This window comes from Amblyomma maculatum, chromosome 5 (genome assembly GCF_055883805.1).
Source record: "Amblyomma maculatum isolate TAMU_Amacu chromosome 5, ASM5588380v1, whole genome shotgun sequence".
In the NCBI taxonomy this organism is placed as follows: domain Eukaryota; kingdom Metazoa; phylum Arthropoda; class Arachnida; order Ixodida; family Ixodidae; genus Amblyomma; species Amblyomma maculatum.
The window spans coordinates 108,314,735-108,336,710 of record NC_139348.1 but is presented as its reverse complement, the minus strand read 5'-3'; the positions used below and the strand labels follow the sequence as shown (position 1 = coordinate 108,336,710).

General features: G+C 47.3%; 1 protein-coding gene across 1 annotated transcript in view; it reads left to right on the top strand.

Annotated features, from left to right (window-relative positions):
• Positions 1-6,063, top strand: part of LOC146189188 (cytosolic endo-beta-N-acetylglucosaminidase-like) — a 58,792-nt gene extending 52,729 nt beyond the window's left edge. Inside the window, exons 12-13 of the mRNA XM_084605202.1 lie at positions 5,263-5,374; positions 5,937-6,063. Coding sequence (XP_084461328.1) covers positions 5,263-5,374; positions 5,937-6,063 — 239 coding nt within the window. The remainder of the gene's footprint in view (positions 1-5,262; positions 5,375-5,936) is intronic.
• The last annotated feature ends 15,913 nt before the right edge of the window (positions 6,064-21,976 follow it).

The following is a 21,976-nucleotide window of genomic DNA, read 5'->3' as shown; positions in this document are numbered from 1 at the left end:
GGCTTACACGCCACGTATTATGGCCCGCTGGCGTCAGTATAAAGAGAAAATGATTACGTGCCCCCACTGTACGACTCTAACCTGCGGCGGCATATCTCATTTACTTTGGGAATGCCCTGCTTTTTCTACTGGACGCCCCGAGATCGAACCCTACCGCCTGAACTACCGTTCCCTTCTAGAAACTGATGCAAACACACAGATGATATTTGCCAAGTATGGCTCGCTTAGTGGCCTGGTTAGAGCAATGTGATTCGAGTGACGACCTAAATAAACAATGAAGATTATGTCTACACCCTTTATCCCCATCCATGGCCATGAGCCTTCCCATTCAATAAAGGACATTCAATCAATCAATCAATCACTCAAGACAGATGCTAAGATATCAAGGTCTGTAGAGTTGAGAAGGATCATTCTCCTACCCCTATAGAGGTGGCGAGTTTCGGGGATTTCGTAAATCTCATGTAATATGGCTCGCAAGTAGGTAGTTATGCCTGGAAACATTTGGCGCACCGGATTCTGCTACGAATCTTTGTTACGAGTCGTACAGACTAAATCTCTAAGTCACGTTTCACCTGGCTCAAGGCAGCATTCAGCGTAAACACTAAGATCATCTACGTGTTTAGGGATACGCAGGAATCCCCTGTCCAGTGGTAACGGCCGCGCTTAATTATCGCGCGAGATTAGGTGCGTTCTTATGGGGGATGCTGACAGCAGAAAGCCCTCTCCCTCACTGCTTCCCACTTCCGCGCAGATTAATTTCCCGCATCTCCCAACCTCCTACTTTCCCACACCTATTCCGAATCGACGCTAGTGGTCATGCTTTTGGTGCCATCCTTGACCATTACCAGCATGGCTACTCCCGCATACTTGCCTATGCCAGCCTCCTACTATGTCTCTTAGAGCTCAACTATCCACTTACTCTGCGGGAATGCTTCACACTTCTTTGACTGCTCACTTGATTCCGTTCTTATTTGTTTGGGATACCCATTAGCGAAGTGACTGACCGTCATGCTTTGTATTGGCTTCCTTCATTTGGGCCGCTTAGGTCGCTGGCATTGGGCTTACAAGAATACAAATTTACTGTTGTCTACAAGTCAGGCTGGTTACATCAAGACGCTGACTGTGTAACCCGCCATCCTTTCGATGATCCTCCTGAATCGCCGGATCATACTGCCGACGAATACGTTTTGTCTGTCTCAGAATTCCTCCACATCTGCGCCGAACAGTCTTGATCTTTCCCTGCAACCCATCATCGACCAGCTCCACAAGGATAACTCCGACCCTTCTGTCATGTTTGTGCAGCGTAACGACACGTTATCCTGACACATTATAGGACCAGATGGCGTGCCACCTATTGCTCGTCGTCCTGGCTTATCTACATTATACGTATTTTGCACAACTTCATAACTTCCCAACAACAGGGCATATGGTAGTGTCAGCACGTATGATGCTATTAATAAATGGTTGACAGGAAAGCAAAGGCGCTGTATCTGTCGCACTTCTTTCTATGGTCGCCTGCTCCGCATCGTGAGGAAAGGGAGGAAAGTGGGAGTGAAAGCGGGAAGAGAGAAAGGGGTGCCGTAATTAAGGGCTACGCAGCAATTTCGATCACCTGGAGATCTTTAACGTGCACTGATTGATATCACACAGCAAACGGACGCCTCTCCATTTCGCCTCCATCGAAACGCAGCCGCTGGCGGTCGGTTTTGAACCAGAGTACTCTGGAACAGTAGTCAGGCATCTGCGCCACCGCGCCGAGGTAGGATAGCGTGCAACGATGGTTTTTCTGGCCTTGTGGTTGTACTCCCCTGATGGGGCTGGGACAGGTCACCGCCGCCTGCGGCGGAGGCTAGCCTGCTACAAAATTTTTATCTGTCGTTGGCCGTCATTGCACCCGCCACCATTTCGGTCGTGGACGACGGCTGTTTTTGCGGCGCGTGTCTCTCTCCCTCTTCCTTTTCTTCCCTATTTTCCCTTCTGTCTAGGAGGCGTCCGTGTGCTGTGCGATGTCAGCGCACGTATAAGATCCCCAGGCGGTCAAATTTACTCCGTAGCCTCCACTACGGCTTCTATTTCCCTCTTTCCACTTTCATTCCCACCTTCCTCCCTTCCCTTACGGATTGGTTGCGGTGTCCACAGAAAACAAATGAGACAGTTACCGCGCCTTTCCCTTCCTATAAATAAAATCTGTCTTCACGAGGCAGCGGAGGTGGCTCAGTTACAGAGCCAATAGCAGGCGCGTGCATTTTATTTTCCTTCTTCCTACAGCCACAACGACAACTTGTGTTTGAACTACGTTGCAGCTCAGTACGAAATTCAGGCAAAATTTTGACTCACTTGATAACACACCCATTTCCGAGCAGGGCTACTCAGCATGGTCCCAACAGCTGCTGACACACCATCGCTCGCATGAAACACATATCCAGCTCTCAGAGGCGGTTACGGACGTATATAACCACCTCCTACACCTCTGGGAAGCCCGTCGCAGCCTCGTCCGCCGTTGGCGACGCCAGAAACACAACAGAAAGCTTAAAGCTCGAATTGCCGAGCTCACCCAAAAAGAGGCTGAGTACGCGGCCCATCTCTCCGACTGGAGCCTCTTTCGAGCCCTCATCGACCCAACCCAAACACGAACCGAAACACAGAAACATTTCCAGAGAGCCATGCATGCTTTCTCTGGCAACACTACTCAACTGGCACAGACACTCTGGGACCAGTATCTGTGTACAGCCCAAGAGCCCCGTGGATCATCATACTCTTATGCAGGCAGAGAGAACACAGAGCTGGATCAACTTTTCCAGCTCCATGATCTGCGGGCGGCTCTTGCCGAAATGAAACGGGGCACTGCCCCGGGAAGGGATAAGATCACTGTCAAACTTTTGACGAACCTGCCCGACTCGGCATACCAGTCCCTCCTTGACTACATCAATGCGATTTGGCGCGGGGACAGCCCCCTGCCAAGCGACTGGAAAACGGCTCTGGTAACCCTTATTCCTAAATCAGGGAACCAGTTGACACAGATAACCTCCGTCCCATCTCTCTCGCCTCCTGTGTGGGCAAACTAATGGAGACGATGGTGCGGGACCGGCTATCTGAATATCTTGAACAAAAACATGTATTCGCAGGCACCATGTTCGGATTCCGCCCACACAGATCCGCTCAAGATGTCCTCCTGCAACTCAATCGGGAAGTCCTTGACCCACTCGAATGCCCCCATAATGACCGGGTAGTACTCGCCTTAGATCTCAAAGGGGCATTTTATAATGTAACCCACGAGATTATACTCACCCACCTAAGCCAGACCGACTGTTGTCTCAACACATTCCAATACATCAAGCAATTTCTCACAGATCGTCAGTCCTACATTCGCATCCAAGATAATGAGCATGGCCCTTACCTACTCGGCACGCGGGGAACCCCCCAAGGCGCAATACTTTCCCCGCTGCTCTTCAATTTGGCTATGATGCACCTGCCTGCCCAGCTCGACGGTGTCACTGGTGTGCAGCACGCCCTGTATGCCGATGACATCACCCTGTGGGCCACGCATGGCAGTATCGGGGACATTGAAACCAGCCTGCAAACAGCGGCGACGATAGTAGACCGCTACGCCCGCAGCTGTGGTCTTTAGTGTTCCCCACAAAAATCAGAATTTGTGCACCTCCGCCCCTCGCGAAAGTGCACAACTCAAATCACTCTTTCTTTAGACAGTGGTCCCATACACGAAGCTGACGAGATACGGGTACTCGGACTCTACATACACAAACACAGACGGTCAGACACTACATTGCCCAAACTCCGTAAGGTGGGGGACCAGGTGGGCCGCATGGTCCGCCGGGTTTCAAACAAACGCGGGGTGTTGCGAAGTAAGGATGCCTTGCGGCTGGCAAACGCCTTCGTGACCAGTCGGATTCTATATTCGACACCTTATCTCCACCTACGGAAACTAGAGGAGGATGCCCTTGAGGTTATCCTTCGCAAAATTGTCAAGCGTGCCCTGGACCTCCCGATCACTACTTCAAACAGCCGTCTTATGGCCCTTGGGGTGGTGAATACTTTCCGGGAGCTCCGGGAGGCGCACCTTACAAATCAAGTACACGCGTTTGTCGCAAACGGAGTCGGGTCGCCGCCCTCTTGCTCGACTCCATATCCAACACACCGCACTCATGGAAGACAGGTTTCGCATCCCAGAATTGTGGAGACGCGCCCTCTGCGTGCGACCTCTGCCAGCGAATATGTCACACGAAGATCATTATGATCGGCGCTTGGCACGAGCGGAAGCCCTAGCCCGACATTATGGCAACAAAACAGGTGTATACTACGTGGACGCCTCCGGCCCTCACCACGGGGGATGGTACACGGCCGCTGTAGTTCACAACAGCAAAACGGTTAACGGTCTCACCTTCAGAGCCCAAAGTACAACACACGCAGAAGATGTGGCGCTTGCTCTCGCGGCCTCTCATTCCGACTCAAAATACATAATTACCGACTCGCGAGGAGCCTGTCGGAACGTCAGACAAGGCTGGACTCCCTTACGAGCCTATAAAATTTACTTAAATTGCATACGGGATACGGACCCCGCACACCGCTACCTTATATGGGCCCCTGCTCATCAGGGTTTGGCAGGAAACGAGGCAGCAGACGCAGCCGCCCGCGCGCTCTCTCACCGGGCTGTTTTCTCCTCCCTACCCGATCAGGAACCCGATTTTAATCCGGCCTACACCTTCAAAGATATCACGACGTACTATCAAAATTGTCATCGCCTTTATCCCAGCCCATGTAAAGGTCTCAAAAAGGCGGATGAGCGGCTCCTTCTCCACTTTTTCACCAATACATTGCTGTGCCCGGCAGCCCAAAAACATTTTGACCCCTCCTTTAGTGGCAGCTGCACACACTGTGGAGCGGTGTCTTCTGACATCTATCAAACGGTGTGGGCCTGCCCCTCCAACCCGGCTATTCCCCCCACCCCCTACCCAACTCGGGAGAACTGGGAGGCGGTCCTGCTCGGCTGCCACGACTTACAGGCCCAACAAGCCTTAGTCGGACGCGCCCGAGCGGCGGCAACCGCCACTGGGGTCCCCAACTAGGGACCTCCACCTAGTGCTTGTAAGGATCGGTCCCTTATGGGCCGATCCAAACATACCTCCTGGCCCTTGTGTAAATAAATGTTCTTACCACCACCACCTGACCAGTGCCAGTGCGGGCAGAAGCAGCAGCATTATCCTCTTGGGCACCTTCCTTAACCCCATCGAAATTCCTATACAGGACCATTTCGCAGCGTTGGTCTTGACCCGTTTGCACCTTTCCTAGTATCGACTTTCGGGAACATATGGATTGCTGTCACCAGATTACACCAGCCGGTAGATAACACCAGCCGGTATGCTATCACGCGCGCAATCCAATCAGCTGCGACTACGACGCCACTGGGTTTTTATTCAGGACGTCATTCGGCTTCATTTTACTCCCGTCAGCTGTTTACGGATCGAGGCTGTTGGTTCCTCTTTTGAAGTCTACTGCGGTGAGGCTCTTCCTGCCGCACATTGCACGACAACCTACTATCTCCTAAACGAATGGCCTTACTGAGCGCCTTAACCAGACGCTTACGGGCATGCTGTCTATGTGCGTCTCTGACCATCGCCTTGTCTGGGACGTCAACTTGCTTTCGTTACATTTGCTTATAACTCATGCCATCAAGATGCCACCGGATACTAACCCTTTTAACTCATTTTTGGCCGCTACCCTATTCTGCATTTTGACAGCGTGCTGCCTGCTGACGACCATGACAGCAGCTATGCTTCCATGTCATAGCCCGTACTGACACTGCCCGCAACATTGTTCAGGACTTCACCGCTTCTCAGACTTTCCACAAATGCCGTTTCGCCTACACCAACAAGATGTTTGCTACCCATCTGGCTCCTTAGGGCTCCTCTGGCTCCCAGCCCACACAATGAGAAAATCATGGCTCTTTACATGGGTCTTCACGGTGTCTTGCATCAACTGAGTGACGTGACCTACAAGATCATGCCCTTGTCTCGCAGGCCAGACTCCACAGCATCACCAGTCTAAATTGTGCACGTCGCTCATTTGAAGGCGTACTGTGCCCGCTTCCCGGTTTAGCAAGAACCGGAAACCATGCTTTTCCCGCGGGGCGTAGCTTTAAGGTGTGTAGTCGAGAAATAGAGAGACGATATGGATGTTCTGGGCGCGGTTTCGAAGCAAACGGCGCTATGTTAGAGCTAGTTTGTTGGTGTGTCAACTGGTTTCTGGCGGGATTCGTGACTGTGTGGTGTTACTCTTGCTCGGGAACGCTCCGTGTGGCCAGGCACTCTTGGTGGAAAGTTCGCTGGATACTCTGAACAATCTCTAAGTGGTATAGGCTGCGTTGTGGGGGAGATAAAAAATAGGCATGGTGAAGAGGAGACCTTTCGCCCTTATATTTGCTTTGCGATGGATGACCAGCGAGCTTTCCGTACGCTGAGCTGCATTTTGAAATCTATTTCTTGCGCGTTCAGTGTGCCGTAACGTAAACTTAACAAAACGCAGTTTCTCGATAGCGTGATTAGGTCAGTTCAGTTCAGTTCAGTCGTTCAGTCGTGTCCGACTCTTCGTGACCCTATGGACCATGTCACGCCACGCTTTCCGGTCTCTCACTATCTTCCTAACATCACATAACTTCATCTGCAGTGCCTCGAGGATGCCATCTACCCATCGCGTTCGCTGCCTACCCCTTCTCCGGCGACCCTCAACCTTTCCCAACATCAAATCTTTCTCCAGCGATTCCTCTCTTCTCATCAGATGACCAAAGTAGCTGAGCTTTAACTTTAGAATTTGAACCTCCAATGAGCAGTCAGGGTTTATGGTCGACAATATCGACTGATTTGATCGTCTGGCAGTCCAAGGAACTCTCAAGAGTCTTCGCCAGCACCACAATTCAAACGCGTCAATTCTTCGGCGGTCAGCCTTCTTCACACTCCAACTCTCGCATCCATACATCACAACTGGAAAGACCATAGCACGAGTTATACGGATCTTGGTTGGCAGACTAATTTCTCTGCTCTTTACTAGGCGGTCAAGGCTAACCATTGCTCTCTTTCCCAGAAGCAGGCGTCTCCTAATTTCATGGCTGCAGTCTCCTTCCGAGGTAATCTTGGAGCCCAAGAATAGAAAATCTGTCACAGCTTCCACTTCTTGTCCATTGATGCTTCAGGACTTGATAGGGCAAGACGCCATGATCTTTGTCTTTTTAATGTTCAGTTTAAGCCCAAACTTCTCACTCTCTTCTTGTACGCGCATCAGAAGTCTCTTGAGTTCCACTTCACTTTCTGCCATTAAAGTGGTATCATCCGCATATCTAAGGTTGTTGATACGTTTTCCAGCAATCTTCACTCCAGCTGAAGACTCGTCCAGACCGGCCTTCCTCATGATGCACTCTGCACATAGGTTAAATAGGCAGGGCGACAGTATGCAGCCTTGCCTCACTCCTTTCTCAATCGGAAACCAATCAGTAAGACCATGCCCAGTTTTGATAATAATAATATTAATTGGTTCACAGGAAGAGAAAGGTGCATTACCTGTAATACTTGTTTCTGTGGACACCTGGCCGCTCCGTAAGGAAAGGAGGAAAGTGGGAGGGAGTCAAAGTGAAAAGAGAGAGGAGCCGAAGTGGTGATCTTTAACGTGCAGTGAAATCGCACAGCATACGACGCCTCATCAATTCACCTCCATCGAAACGCAGTCAGTCGCGGTCGGGGTCGCACCCGAGTACATCGTAACAGCAGGCTTAAACTCCAGATAAATCTTGTTCAAAATGCGAATCACCTACTTAGATTTTATGAAACTAAAAACAGCAGGAAAGGTTATCTATCCTAAGTCAGGCGGCTTTGCTGCGTTGGTGGTGTACTTTATTAGCATGACAGCTTTTGAGGCCCCATGTCACCGAAAATTGGGCATTGGTGGCTTTGCACGCTAGAAGAAAATCTCCGACATGGTCATGAAGTGACACCCACAACGCACCTCCCTAGGATTCCAAATACCCACAATACTGTCGTTAACATGACGTCACACGTGCAGTGATAACGTATTGCGTATAAAGCGAAATTAGGGACGGTGCGTGTTTAAAAATCATATAACTTTATAAATTAATTGATTTCGCTAGAAATGCATTTCGAGAAGTTAACCTTTTTGGCGGGATTCGAACCCACTGTCCTTGGGCTAGACCTAGCAATGCACGCTTGTCCTGCAGAAAGATAATGGGGGTTTTATATGAACGTTGCGTGTGTTCTATGCGCCTGTAATAAGGCTATACATTAGTGATTACATGTAATTAACAGCATAAGCTCTGCAATTGGACGCAGTACTGGATAGTCAGGTATTAAAAAGAAATCATTGGTGTTCATTTCAAGTTTTGCCTTGCATGTAATTGCATCATGAATGATTTACTTACAACGGAGCCAAATAAATATGCAATTGATGCACAGAACATGTTCTATTGATGAACAAATTTCACGGACATATCGCAAGCTAGAGATCTAATTCAGCGGCCATAATACACAACACGGCTGGACAAGAAACCTCATTCCCTGCCCAATACTAAGCAAAACGTATAAGGTGGTTGCGAACTCCGCACGAAAATGTAACTGATATGTGCTCGCATAGACGTGCTAGACGAAAATTATGCACTACATCCCCAGGAGCCATCTGCACACTTACAGGGGAGGGGGGAAGGGATGGGGGGGGAGGGGCATAAAGGTGAACTGTGCCTGCGCATCATGCGCATCCAGGTATACGGTATATGCCTCATCTAGTACGTCTTCAGTATGCTAAGAATCTAAAGAATGGTCCTGCGTTTTCAAATATTTCATGTCTGGCTTTGTGAGAACACATATGTTTGAAGCAGAAACCATCTAATAGAACATCCGCCTTGCATTCGGAGGGTACCAGGTGCGATCACTGGGGCCACCTTTTACCCAACGGTTCCCAAATGGATGCAAGATTTTACCTTGTTCTTCTTTATCTTTTATCTTCTATCTCTAAGAGGCGAGTTTCGAGATACTTTCGTGTGCTGCGTGACGTCAGTAAATGTGAAATGGACAGAGAGGACATTCAAAGCTGGTATGTATTGTCGGCTATGGCGTTCTGGGTATATGCGTGAGTTTATTGCTAGGAAAAGCTGTGAGGTCCGTCAGAAAGTTGAACATCCTGCCGTCTACTTTGCAATGGGGAAGTGGAAGAGGAGAAAGAAAGAGGGTCGTGGTTGGTCACGATGTGCAGAGAAGAGGTATGAAAATATATGCAGGCACGAGAAGTTGGATCGCATATAGACCACCGTCACTGATAACGGAGCTTTCATCCAGCCTGTGCTCCGTCCGTGGCTAGCGCGAGTAAGGACTGCTGCAACATTCGCCTTTGCAGGCTTTAAAAATTGGGTTAGCGAAAAACACCATTTGTCACCACACTACTTAACCAACAACCGCCGCAGAGTAGGCACAAACTTCGCGGAGTTGAAGTGAGACATCACTAGACGCCTGTTTCGTCGTCGCTCGTCTGCCGTCCGAATCGGTGCTACCCGCACAGTAGAATACCTTCTTGAGCACCGACAGTAGGCTACTATACATAGAGTTTGACAATCCTGGCAGTGTGTACACTAAAACACGTTAAATGCTTATAAGTGAATGCAGCACGTTGTGGGAGTGCATTCGCGCATGGATTTGTAGGTTGATGAAGGAGATAGAAGGTGGGAATTGGACCGGAGCACGAGAGCTGAAATGAGTGCCATAATAGAAACAGAGAAATGAATGCCGCTAGATGTGGCTTGTGTGCATTTCCCTGCTTTGGTGCCGAAACCCGGGGGCATAGCGGGTAGGCTTGCGTAAATTCCGCCCATGAACAGTGCTGTTCAAGATGAAAGCCTTTCAGGAAACTCCACGGACCACGTAAAAGAGACGCACTGCCCAGCCCGCTTTGTACATCTGGCGCTGCAGTGAGCTAAGTTAACTCATCCAATCAGATGTTTTCTGTCGTCTTGCATTGAAACTGTATTGAAATGACCGCCGGAACACGTGTTATGACATCTTGTGAATGCTTCAATCATGCGCCTGAGACATCACGTGATTTCCGGCGACCTTCCTATAAACGCAACTCTTTAGAACTTCGTGCAGCAGGTACAGTAAAATCGATGTGACCGAAAGGAGCTTTCAGTGCTTCCACAAACGAGTACGGCATTCAGCGCGGTGTCGCTGGCAAAGGTTTACGGATGACAACATAGGAGTAACTTTCCAAACGAGCGCAGTTCGCAGTGAGAGTGCCGCTTACACTGGAAAAACAATGCTTCCATTTATCAGTCATAATTGTGACAGGTCGAAGGTTCCCTACCTACGAGAAACGTCTTGACAGCGCCCTGCAGCGTCACGAGCATTCATTCACCCGCGTGAAAAAACGCTTCCGCGTCTTCCGGACTACGTCAAGCACGGAATCATTCTGGCTGCTGACCAGAGAAGCCCTTCGAAACTTTTTCGAAACCTGGGCTCATTCAATCGGTTATGGGCGAGGAGGATTCAACTTTTCTCAGTTGGTGCTCCAAAAGTATCTTCAAACTTGGCTGTCAGTTTTATGATTGAGCTCACGTCAAGCACACCGACACTGATTGCGAACTAATGAGCATATTTTAAGTAAAAAAAATAAAAAATATTAGAGGTTGTAAAGCAACACACTGAGAAAGGTACATTTCTAAAAAACTGTTGCCACCAGAGCAACTAAAATTCACAGAAACTTTGTTTATCATACGCAGTATTCCTTAAAGTAGCATAATTTCGCAAGCCGGCTTCTTTTACGGTGAAAATATATTTTGAACCTTGATATTTTGCTCATCAGAACTTATTCAAAGATATAAGTATATATTAAAAAAAACTGTGTTTGGGCGCATCCTGAATTCTCAAATTCAGTAGATGCAGAATGCATAGATATACTGATCCAGAGAATTTTATTTTATTACCTAAAATCGTTGGTGAGAAAAGGGTCCTAATAGGCACCGAAACACATTTTTCCTTTAGAAATTGCAAATAATTTGTTTTTCCTTTTTGGTGACGCCTAAACGAATCTGGGGCCTATTCTTTGCTTTGATATCACTCATATTTTTAAGACCTCTTTCTGATTAGTTTTCTGAGTTTCCCGATTTTATTTTGCCCAGGCTCAGAAGTATCATTAACGGGCATTGTGACCCCGGTTTAAGGCCCAGCGTTTTTCCGAGCGCCTCATGGATTTTGTCTGGTTTTCTTCCCATCATTGTAGTAGTTAACTCCTTTGTCCACGTCATCGGCCTGCAGAAATATCTAGAATAAGCCCAAGTCTGCAAAGTTGGCAAGCATTGGTTTTGGTTTGGTTTGGTTTGTGGGGTTTAACGTCCCAAAGCAACTCAGGCTATGAGAGACGCCATAGTGGAGGACTCCGTAAATTTCGACCACCTGGGGTTCTTTAACGTGCACTGACATCGCACAGCACACGGGCGATATGTTTCTATAATAGTATTAAGGCGGAAGCCTTTAATGTCTCATGACTCGCCGGGCTGTCTGTTCGCGAGAAGTGTCATACTTCGCGAGATTCCGCGGGATACCTGGATATTCACCTGATGACGTCATCGGTCGTGAGTGGATATGACGTCATGACTGGAAGACGTCCCATTCGGTCACGTATAAAAGCCGAAAGTTGTGTCATCATGACGTCATGTCCGGTCATGCCCGATTACATCACCACGCGATTCACACACATACGAAGCTGACCCCCGCCGGGCGTTCGATACAAGCGTTTGTGCCACGCCTTTTATTTGCCACTTCCTCAAACGCGCACCATTTAATCTTTAAGAAAAATCGTGCTCGAGCAGAAATGGAACTCCCACCCCTCCGATCACCAGCCCAGACTAAGCTATGACGACGATTTTTTCTTTATTGCATGTGAAAACTCAGTTCAGTTCAGTTCAGTCGTTCAGTTGTGTCCGACTCTTGGTGCCCCTATGGACCATATCACGCCACGCGTTCCGGTCTCTCACTATCATCCTAACATCACATAACTTTATCTGCAGCGCCTGGAGGATGCCTTCTAACCATCGCGTTCGCTGCCTACCCTTTCTCCGGTGACCCTCAACTTTTCCCAACATCAAATCTTTCTCCAGCGACTCCTTTCTTCTCATCAGATGACCAAAGTAGCTGAGCTTTAACTTTAGAATTTGACCCTCCAATGAGCAATCAGGGTTTGTGGTCGACAATATGGACTGATTTGATCTTCTGGCAGTCCAAGGAACTCTCAAGAGTCTTCGCCAGCACCACAATTCAAACGCGTCAATTCTTCGGCGGTCAGCCTTTTTCACAGTCCAACTCTCGCATCCATACATCACAACTGGAAAACTACTGATGAATAAAAACTAAACCAGCTCATGCCTAAAATCCCCGGACTACAAAATGCAAGTCCACTATAACCAAATAATTCCCCGCCATAAATATATCACAATTTAGAAAGGCACGAACAAGCATCAAGTCGCGGTAGCCAACTAGGCGTCTCTTTTAGCGCAGCATACGCTCCCCGCAAGAAAGCGCACTGCTCTCAAAACAAGCTTCGATTATTGTGGTTGTTTAGCATGACGATCATTCATTCAGGTTTTTCTTTCATTAACATAAACGAATCATAAAGCACATCATCGATCTTTCGAACCAGCAAAAACGAATGCTATACGGCCTGATTTCAATGCCCTTTAACATCCCCTGCAAAATTTGCCAGAAAAAGACAGCATCACGACACTGAATAAAGCAGGGGCGTATTACACCGGCTTCATTTCACCGGCCATGGCACAAAGTTCTGCTTGGCTTGAAGCTGTGACTGAACAGGGAGCTTTGATGTGTGTAGGTTAAAAAAGAATGTTTTACAGGAGAATTAATGCATCTGCGCTTAACACGAGCTTTAAGACGCCAGTGTCAAGAAATTCCTGATGAGAAGGTAAAAAAGTACGGGAAACAAAGACTCAGAAGAACCTCAGTCATTTATTTTCTGTATAGGCGGTACAGAAAAGCACGCAGTGACAAAAGTGGAGGTGTACGCAACATCCTTAAGAAATCTCCGTAGAGTCCTTTCATGTACCTGTCCAGTAGGTGCGTATAGGTAAGACAAGTGAAAATTAAGATGGCTAATAAGCACAGATACTGAAAAGCAATGGTTTGCCAATCTCGAAGAGAAATAACGCGAAACTAGGTGGCAAGTGAAGACTTAATCCGCCAAAGTCTATGTGGGGGAACAGGTTACTATGCCGCGTATCTTAGTTCTTGTCTAACGTCTTGCCAACGTTGTGCCCGGCTTTTGCCCGGCAATATTGTGCATCTGGGGGTATGTGGTGGTGCGAATAAAGTTTGGCAGGTGTTTGAAGCAGAAGTAGCCGATGTGAAAAATAGAAGTGATGCAGCAGGAGAAGCAGCCCAAGTAGCACAAAATCAATCGCCCTACAATGGCGTTTTGGTAGTAAAAGTTGGCGTGAATATAAGCCCTTCATTGGCATTTGGGCCATTCGAGACTTTTTCTAACAATGACCACATCATATATGGCAATAGGTCGCATATGTTCCGACAGTCTAAATATCAAAAATTGTCATCGCTCGCACCTGCTTGGGCCTCTGATTCTCGATTCTATCAACAATGGTTCACGTTAGCGCCTTGAATACTCCTATGCCCAACCATAATATTCGGAATGGCCCAATCTACGCGCCTTAACTGTGTCAGCTTTTCAACAATGGCCCATGTTAGCGCCAAGGTAAGTATATTGTCAACCAGGTTTTATATCCTGGCCTAAAATTCATTCTTTATGTACTGCCATATTGGTTTTGAGGTGCCATTCAATTGCAAAGTCAGAAAAGTATTTTGTTATCCAATGAGAGTCTCGCCACGGCTTGCGCATTGATAACTCTTACTTACATACTACAGTTTCATTTCCGCCGTAATGGTCAAGCCTTCATGCAAGGCTGTAAGCAGTAGTTCAATACACAATACAGACTGGTCAATAATTCGGACTTTGTGCTCCTGAAGCCGGAGTTTTTATATGTAATGTTTCACATATGACCGACTAGCTCAAATGCAAAAAGAGAACCAAAGGACTGAAGAAATAACCTTTATTTTATTTCAAGTGTCATGTGAGCACTTGGCAACCCACAGTTAGGGACGGATAGGGCAGGCTTGCAGAAGGTAGTAGGGAGTATAGGGGCTTTTTGCAGGCTCAAGAGATGGCAGAGACAGCAGATGGGTGGGGCTGTAGGCACCGGGTGCGGGCCATAAATTCGTGGCTCTGCACAGAGGGATGGCCCAGTACAAGGATTCGTTCGTGGCGCCGAGAAGTGAGAAGACGGAGCAAGCTGGAATGCCGAGCGTATTGTCTTTGCGGGCGCTGGATAGCAGGCTCCTGACAGCCACCTTTTACATAACCTGTGTTACTGCTAGGTCCACCTCTCCCTTTTCGCATCTAGCATCAGCGCAAGGTAATTGTGCACTTCAAGAGCAAGAAACAGATTTCCCAGCAGCACACTCAGCAGGCAAAATAAATCAATTTCGCTATTTGACAAAAGGAAAAAGAGAGACGCGCATGTCATTAAACAGACGTCGTCATGTAGTCATAGAAGAGTATTTACATAACCATGGATCTAGCCTTCTGAACCAACACTACTGACAGGTTGTCAAGACGTCGCAGTACACTATATTTTGAAAGAGGTTGCCTACTATTACTGGTGGTTGAAATTCCAACAAATAACTATCATCGTGAAGCGAAAGCCATTGGTGTGAGGATTATTCCACAGACGTGCGTTTTAGTTTACCCAACTATAAGACCCTAAACTAACTCACCTCTGCTCACCTTGAGCGAGCAAGCTTTATTGTCGCGCTGGTTATCAGGCAGACTACCTGATTGGCTCAGTACTTATTGTAGAGCTTTTGCACTTGCAAGAGAAGATACGCAGCTGAAAAAATGTGTAGAAGGACGAAAAGAAAGGGAATGCGCCACGCGCAGCGCGTTCAGGTGAGAGGGAAAACAGGCTCGAGCAGGCAGTGAAAAAATTATCACAATGATAAAAGCGCCTTGCGCGAGGAGGGGAGGGGGTGCTCTTCTGGAAAAAAAGGCTACGTCAGGAGAAGAGATGTGAAGGTGACACTCCGAGGAAGCAAACCTAGTGAAAGAGGACAAAAGCATGGGAAATGTTTTGTGTGCCGTTCAGTCAGAAGTCAAGCAGCGAAAGGTTCTCGTGTGAGTTTTACAGCGAAATGCGCGGCTTTGACATTCTTGTCGCTTAGGCTATACTTAGTCATCTGCAAACATGCTCATGATGTCTGCGACCCCGTGCTGTGGTCTTTGTTGGTTCAAGCTCGCATTAAAAAGTTGCTATAAAATTAAAAATCCAGGTTTAATATATACTAATAAGCATTGCGCAAAATCATGGTATTTGACTGTTTCATTTACGATACATGGGTTGCACAAGCTAATATGTCAAAAGTAAAAAAAAAAGGGCGGGTAATTTATTCTTTTGGTAGCAGAGCAATCCACTGCCTTTTGTAAATTAAAAAAAGGTTTGCGAGTCGGCTAGGGACATGATTGCGTGACCCGTACTTGCATGCTTAACTTTGCTTGAAGGGAAGCGAGTTCCGACCTGTTCGGATTGCAGCGCTATGTAAAGAAAACGTACGTGTACGAAACTAATTGAATTTAAAGCGGGAAACTACTTCAGATCTACGTTTTCAATAAGTACGCCTAAAGCAAAAGCAAAAGTATAAACATATGCAAGAGGTAGCAACAGAAATGCTACAAGGACGCGAAAACGTTTTGGCAACAATAATTATATTCTGAACGAAAAGCAAAGAAAAACAAAACACTAAAGCAAGGAACGAAAGAACATGTACTATTATAAATGGCACGACGTACGGAAGCGTGAAATTCTCTCTGCGTTCGTGGAGCCGGCCGCATACTTAGCGCGTTCTCAATCTCTGATTTTAAAACATGAGATGATCGATTTCATTCTGGTATTCGCAAAAGCAGCTCAGCCTAAACACTTCTAAAAATTATCCGTTGTGGTGTTGTTGTTCTAATAGACAGAAACCGGCTGAGGACTCTAGAAGTGAATGTTTTGGTTAGACTTCGTTCGGGTTGATTTCTAGCTACTCGTACTGGTAAGCTGCGGAAAACGCCTTGAGAGGAATGCCATTCGACCCTTACTAAATAAGAGCCCTTTTATCACAAAATTAAGGCAAGCGCCGTTCCACAACTGCTGCGCTTGGTCCATCTCAGACAAAAGAAAAGAAGCTTGTCTAAGCCATGCTCGATTCATTTCTTATGGGCCTCTCAGTCCGCATTCGTTAACTACTTAATTCGCTAGAGCTTTCCGAATAAGAATTTTCGGCGCAGTTTTGCTTCGTCTGGTTGCATTCATTTCCGTTATTATGCGCCAGTTCAGTAAATATGACTGCCACAGAAATATACAAGCCTGACCTCCTAACAATGTTCTTCCCTAACAATGGATATGTGAAGCTGCGCACTTATCACACATTTATTGTACATTATTGACAAGAACCACAAAGAAAAATCGAGGGGGCAAGCAGCAGATAAAAAGGGCCATTGTGGTCAAAATTTTGGCATGACGCTAACAATATGGCCGGAATATTGGACAACGAAGGCCACCGTTGGAAGTGTAACGCAGTGTAAATGCTAATATGAGTGGAACAGAGGACAAACAGGCAACCATTGGAAGCGTCATGGAGTAACACTGCCAGTATGGCGAATACAAATGTCAGGAAGGGCCATCGTTGTGTTAGAGAGTGGCAATGCCTATATTCGGGCGCTAGTGGCAACGCACGTCTGTTGTAGCGCCTGGCTTTGCCATCTCTTTCGCAATATTGGGCCTTTCCTTATGCTGCTGGAGAAGTGCAAGCAGCGTCGGATCCTCGCGCTGCATTTAAGGTACACAGCACACGCGGAGGAAATCACGGTTGCGCTCGCCCTCCCCCTCCCACAAGTAAAACACATCATTACCGACTCCAAGGGGGCCTATCAGAATTACGAGCTGGGTTGGATACCTCCTCTAGCCAAGCGCATCCTACAAAATTGCTGTCGGTCCAGCGACCCTTAAAATTGTAATCTCATCTGGGCTTCCGGCCATCAGGGACTCCTGGGCAATGAGGTAGCCAATCAGGCGACCCGCGCTCTCTCTCCCCGGGCACTCAAACTTGCTCGGGAAGTATACTCCGAGCCTACGCAATGTCTTATCACATTCAAAGAAATTCAGTTCAGTTCAGGCGTTCAGTCGTGTCCGACTCTTCGTGACCCTATGGACATGTCACGCCACGCTTTCCGGTCTCTCACTATCTTCTTAACAGCACATAGCTTCATCTGCAATGCCTCGAGAATGCCATCTAACCATCGCGTTCGCTGCCTACCCCTTCTCCGGCGACCCTCAACCTTTCCCAACATCAAATCTTTCTCCAGCGACTCCTCTCTTCTCATCAGATGACCAAAGTAGCTGAGCTTTAACTTTAGAATTTGACCCTCCAATGAGCAGTCAGGGTTTATGGTCGACAATATCGACTGATTTGATCTTCTGGCAGTCCAAGGAACTCTTAAGAGTCTTCGCCAGCACCACAATTCAAACGCGTCAATTCTTCGGCGGTCAGCCTTTTTCACAGTCCAACTCTCGCATCCATACATCACAACTGGAAAGACCATAGCACGGGTTATACGGATCTTGGTTGGCAGACTAATGTCTTTGCTCTTTACTAGGTGGTCAAGGCTAACCATTGCTCTCTTTCCCAGAAGCAGGCGTCTCCTAATTTCATGGCTGCAGTCTCCTTCCGAGGTTATCTTGGCGCCCAAGAACAGAAAATCTGTCACAGCTTCCACTTCTTGTCCATTGATGCTCCAGGACTTGACAGGGCAAGACGCCATGATCTTCGTCTTTTTAATGTTCAGTTTAAGCCGAAACTTCTCACTCTCTTCTTGTACGCGCATCAGAAGTCTCTTGAGTTCCACTTCACTTTCTGCCATTAAAGTGGTATCATCCGCATATCTAAGGTTGTTGATACGTTTTCCAGCAATCTTCACTCCAGCTGAAGACTCGTCCAGACCGGCCTTCCTCATGATGCACTCTGCATATAGGTTAAATAGGCAGGGCGACAGTATGCAGCCTTGCCTCACCCCTTTCTCAATCGGAAACCAATCAGTAAGACTATGCCCAGTTCTGACTGTGGCCTCTTGCCCTTCATAAAGGTTCCTGAGGAGACAGATGAGGTGAATTGGAACTCCCATCTCTTGGAGAGCTTGCCTCAATCTGCTGTGATCTACGCAGTCAAAGAAATTACTACATATTATAAGGACAGTCACCGCCGCTTTCCGGAACCTTGTAAAGGTCTCCGGAAAGCAGACGAAAGGCTCCTTCTCAAAAATTTTACACAGAAAATGCTGTGCCAGGCAGTCTTTAAGCACTGCAATAGAGACTTTGATGGGGGCGGCAGCCTGTGTGGAGCGACCTTCTCGGACGTTTTCCACATGATCTGCGCCTGTACATCTAATCCCCACCGTTCCCAATCCTTCATTACTCACCCTTCTAGGGAGGCCTGGGAGGCGGTGCTGCTTAGCTGCCATCACCTACAGTCTCTGCGGACCTTGGTCGCCAGGGCGCGAGCGGCGTTAGACGCCATTGAGGCTCCGGAATAGGAGCTACACCTATATTTGTGAGGGCCTGGGCCAATAGGGACTCGGTCCAAACACCACCTTGTGCAAAGAGTAAAATAAATGTTTGTTACCACCACCACACCATTTAAGGTCAAATCTCGGGGTCAAATGACCTTTACAATTGGCAGCAGTAGATCTAACGCTTTATAACAAAGACCTTTACTCGTTTAGGGAATGTAATGGATCGAAACTGTCCTTACAGAGCCGAAAATATTGCTAGAGGTTTGGACGTTCAGAAAAAGACGTCAGCGTGGCCAGGCTACACATCTGCACTCATACAGTAGTAACGCTAGCTGCTTCAGCCAACTAAATAAAACGTTTTTGAGTTCATGCACTAGCATACGGGCCTCAGTGGGTATGAGATGTCGGTCCCGCTGCGGTATTTTAAAATGAGCCGTATTATAAAATAAGGTGGACACTCAAGGTTCGCAAGAACAGAGACGGGATGGCGCTTTTAGCACCGCCTTTTTTATTCCGCGAATATTTTGGTATATTTTATTTAAGCAGGTTTTTGGGGAGAAGAATGCGTAGCATCTGTCTGACTTCATAGTGGACCCTCACACCTAATTAAGTGCATATGCAGTCTGTTAGAATTCCTATCGCGAACTATAGGCTCTAGCTTACTAAAAGGTGCTATATAAGCGAAATAGTCGGGCACAACCCTTATCGCTGCACAAAAAGTGGTTGCGTCAGAAGTTTGAAAACAAATCTTGTGCGTATTTTCTTCGACACCGAGAACGAGCTGTATATGTATCGCGTGAAACGATACCAAAGAGGTACGCGTGTATACTAACGGTCTAGTGATACCATCACACCCGGGCGGTCTTTATGAACGAAGTTGGGCAAACTTTCTTTCACGAAACACTTCAGAACTTGCAAACACACATATAACAGAAAGACTGACACAGGGATAAACATACATACATACGCACATACATACATACATACATACATACATACATACATACATACATACATACATACATACATACATACATACATACATACATACATACATACATACATACATACATACATACATACATACATACATACATACATGCATACATACATACATACATACATACATACATACATACATACATACATACATACATACATACATACATACATACATACATACATACATACATACATACATACATACATACATACCCCGCCGGGGTGGCGCAGTGGTTACTGCGCTCGACTACTGTTTTCAAGGACGCGGGATCGAATCCCGGCCTCGGCGGCAGCTTTTCGATGGAGGCGAAAAGCAAGGCGCCCGTGTGCTGTGCGATGTCAGTGCACGTTAAAGAACCCCAGGTGGTCGAAATTTCCGGAGTCCTCCACTACGGCGTCTCTCATAGCCTAAGTCGCTTTGGGACGTTAAACCCTACAAACCAAGCCAAACCAAACATACACACATACATACAGACGGACAGACAGACAGACGTGTGGACTGGTTTCATGGACGGACGGACATACAGACAGGAGGAGGAGAAGAAAAGAAGGAAGACAAGGATGTTAACCAGAAGGCTTTCGGTTGACTACCCTGCACTGGGGAAAGGGATGAGGGAAATAAAGAGGTGAAGGAAAAGAGACGAGGAGCACAGTCACAATTTGCTGTTTTTGTGGCTGTAGAAAGAAGGAAAAGAAAATGCACGGGCCTGCTATTGGCTCTGAAGCTGAACAACCTCCGCTGTTGTTGTGGCTGTAGGAAGAAGAAAAAGAAAATGCACGGGCCTGCTACTGGCTCTGTAGCTGAGCCATCTCCGCTGCCTCGTGCAGGCAGGAGAGTAAATAGAGAAGAAAGAAAAAGAAGATGGAGAGAAAGACGCGCGCCGCAACAACAGCCGTCGTCCACCACCGAAGCAGAGACGGGTGCAATGACGGCTTACAAGTATAAAAATTCGGTGGCTGGCTAGTCCCCACCGGAAGCGGCATTGACCTACCGTCCCAGCCCCGTAGGGCCTGGAACTGCCACCCTTCACCACCTCCACCCCTAATTTGTTATCAAGACGGCTGCTGTCAGGTAATTTAACAGTGTCTTGTATGCCTTAAAAGGTCGAGCGCATAAGCAACTGTATTTACTGACAAATTCAGGGCATTCACACAGAAGTTTCACAACGCTCTGCGTTTTCTACATACATGTACACAAAGCAGTATAGTGCGCATTATTTCGCGTAAAATTTTACGGAAGAAGCCTGGCCAGAATAGCGTCTGCGTCGCACGTGGAACACATGTGGCTAGCAAAGCGATGTACAGGCGCATATCGTTCTTTCCGGTGTGTTTTCATCTACACGTGCTGATTATGCAGCAGTGAGCTGGCGCTGGATATCCCCCTCTCTCACATGAGTCAGTCAGCAACGCCTGCAAGTCGCAGTCGTATTCGTAGTGAATCGTAAGTTTTAGGCAAACACTGCATGGTAACAGCAAGGAGATCAAGGTTTGAAAATGCCCGTCAGATTTCCTGGTGGAAGTCACCGTGAAAAAACGCGCCATAAAATCCGGGGTCATATAATCTGTAGAAAGGCGGAACGTATGAAAGGCTCACTTTTTGGATCAACATACGTGCTGGTGGCATTAGCGGTGTTAAAGAGGTTAAGGTTGACGGCGACAGAATTTGCGGAACACATGAACGCTCACTTTTGAGAATTGGAAATAATCTCGTGGCATTAGCTGCTTTAAAGAAACAGGTTAAGGCTAAAGTATATAAAGTATATATAGAAAGACTAAAGCATATAAAGTATATATATATATATACATATTCAAACGGTTCGGTTGGGACCCGGGCTTTGTCAAGGAGTGCAGCATTTGGTTGTTTTGTTCGGGAATCGCCTACGCTAACAGTGCGGGAAACATGAGTAGTACATTTTCGCCGTCGCCCTACCGGATTCAATTGTTCTAGCTTAGGAACGGGGTTGAAGCTGGAATGGTGCCGGTAGGGCATGAACGTAAACTAGATGACACACGATAGAACAAACGGTATACTTTATTCCGACGTTTCGACCGGGGTCCGGCCTTTGTCAAGTACATTTTCCCGAAGCGAAGCATCGGAGAAAAGTACATCGCTTTTGCTATCGTGTGTCATCTCGTTCATGTTTATGCCCTACCGGAACTAATTGGAGCTTTTATTCCTCTCTCTCTCTCTCTCACACACACACACACACACACACACACACACACACACACACACACACACACACACACACACACACACACACACACACACACACACACACAC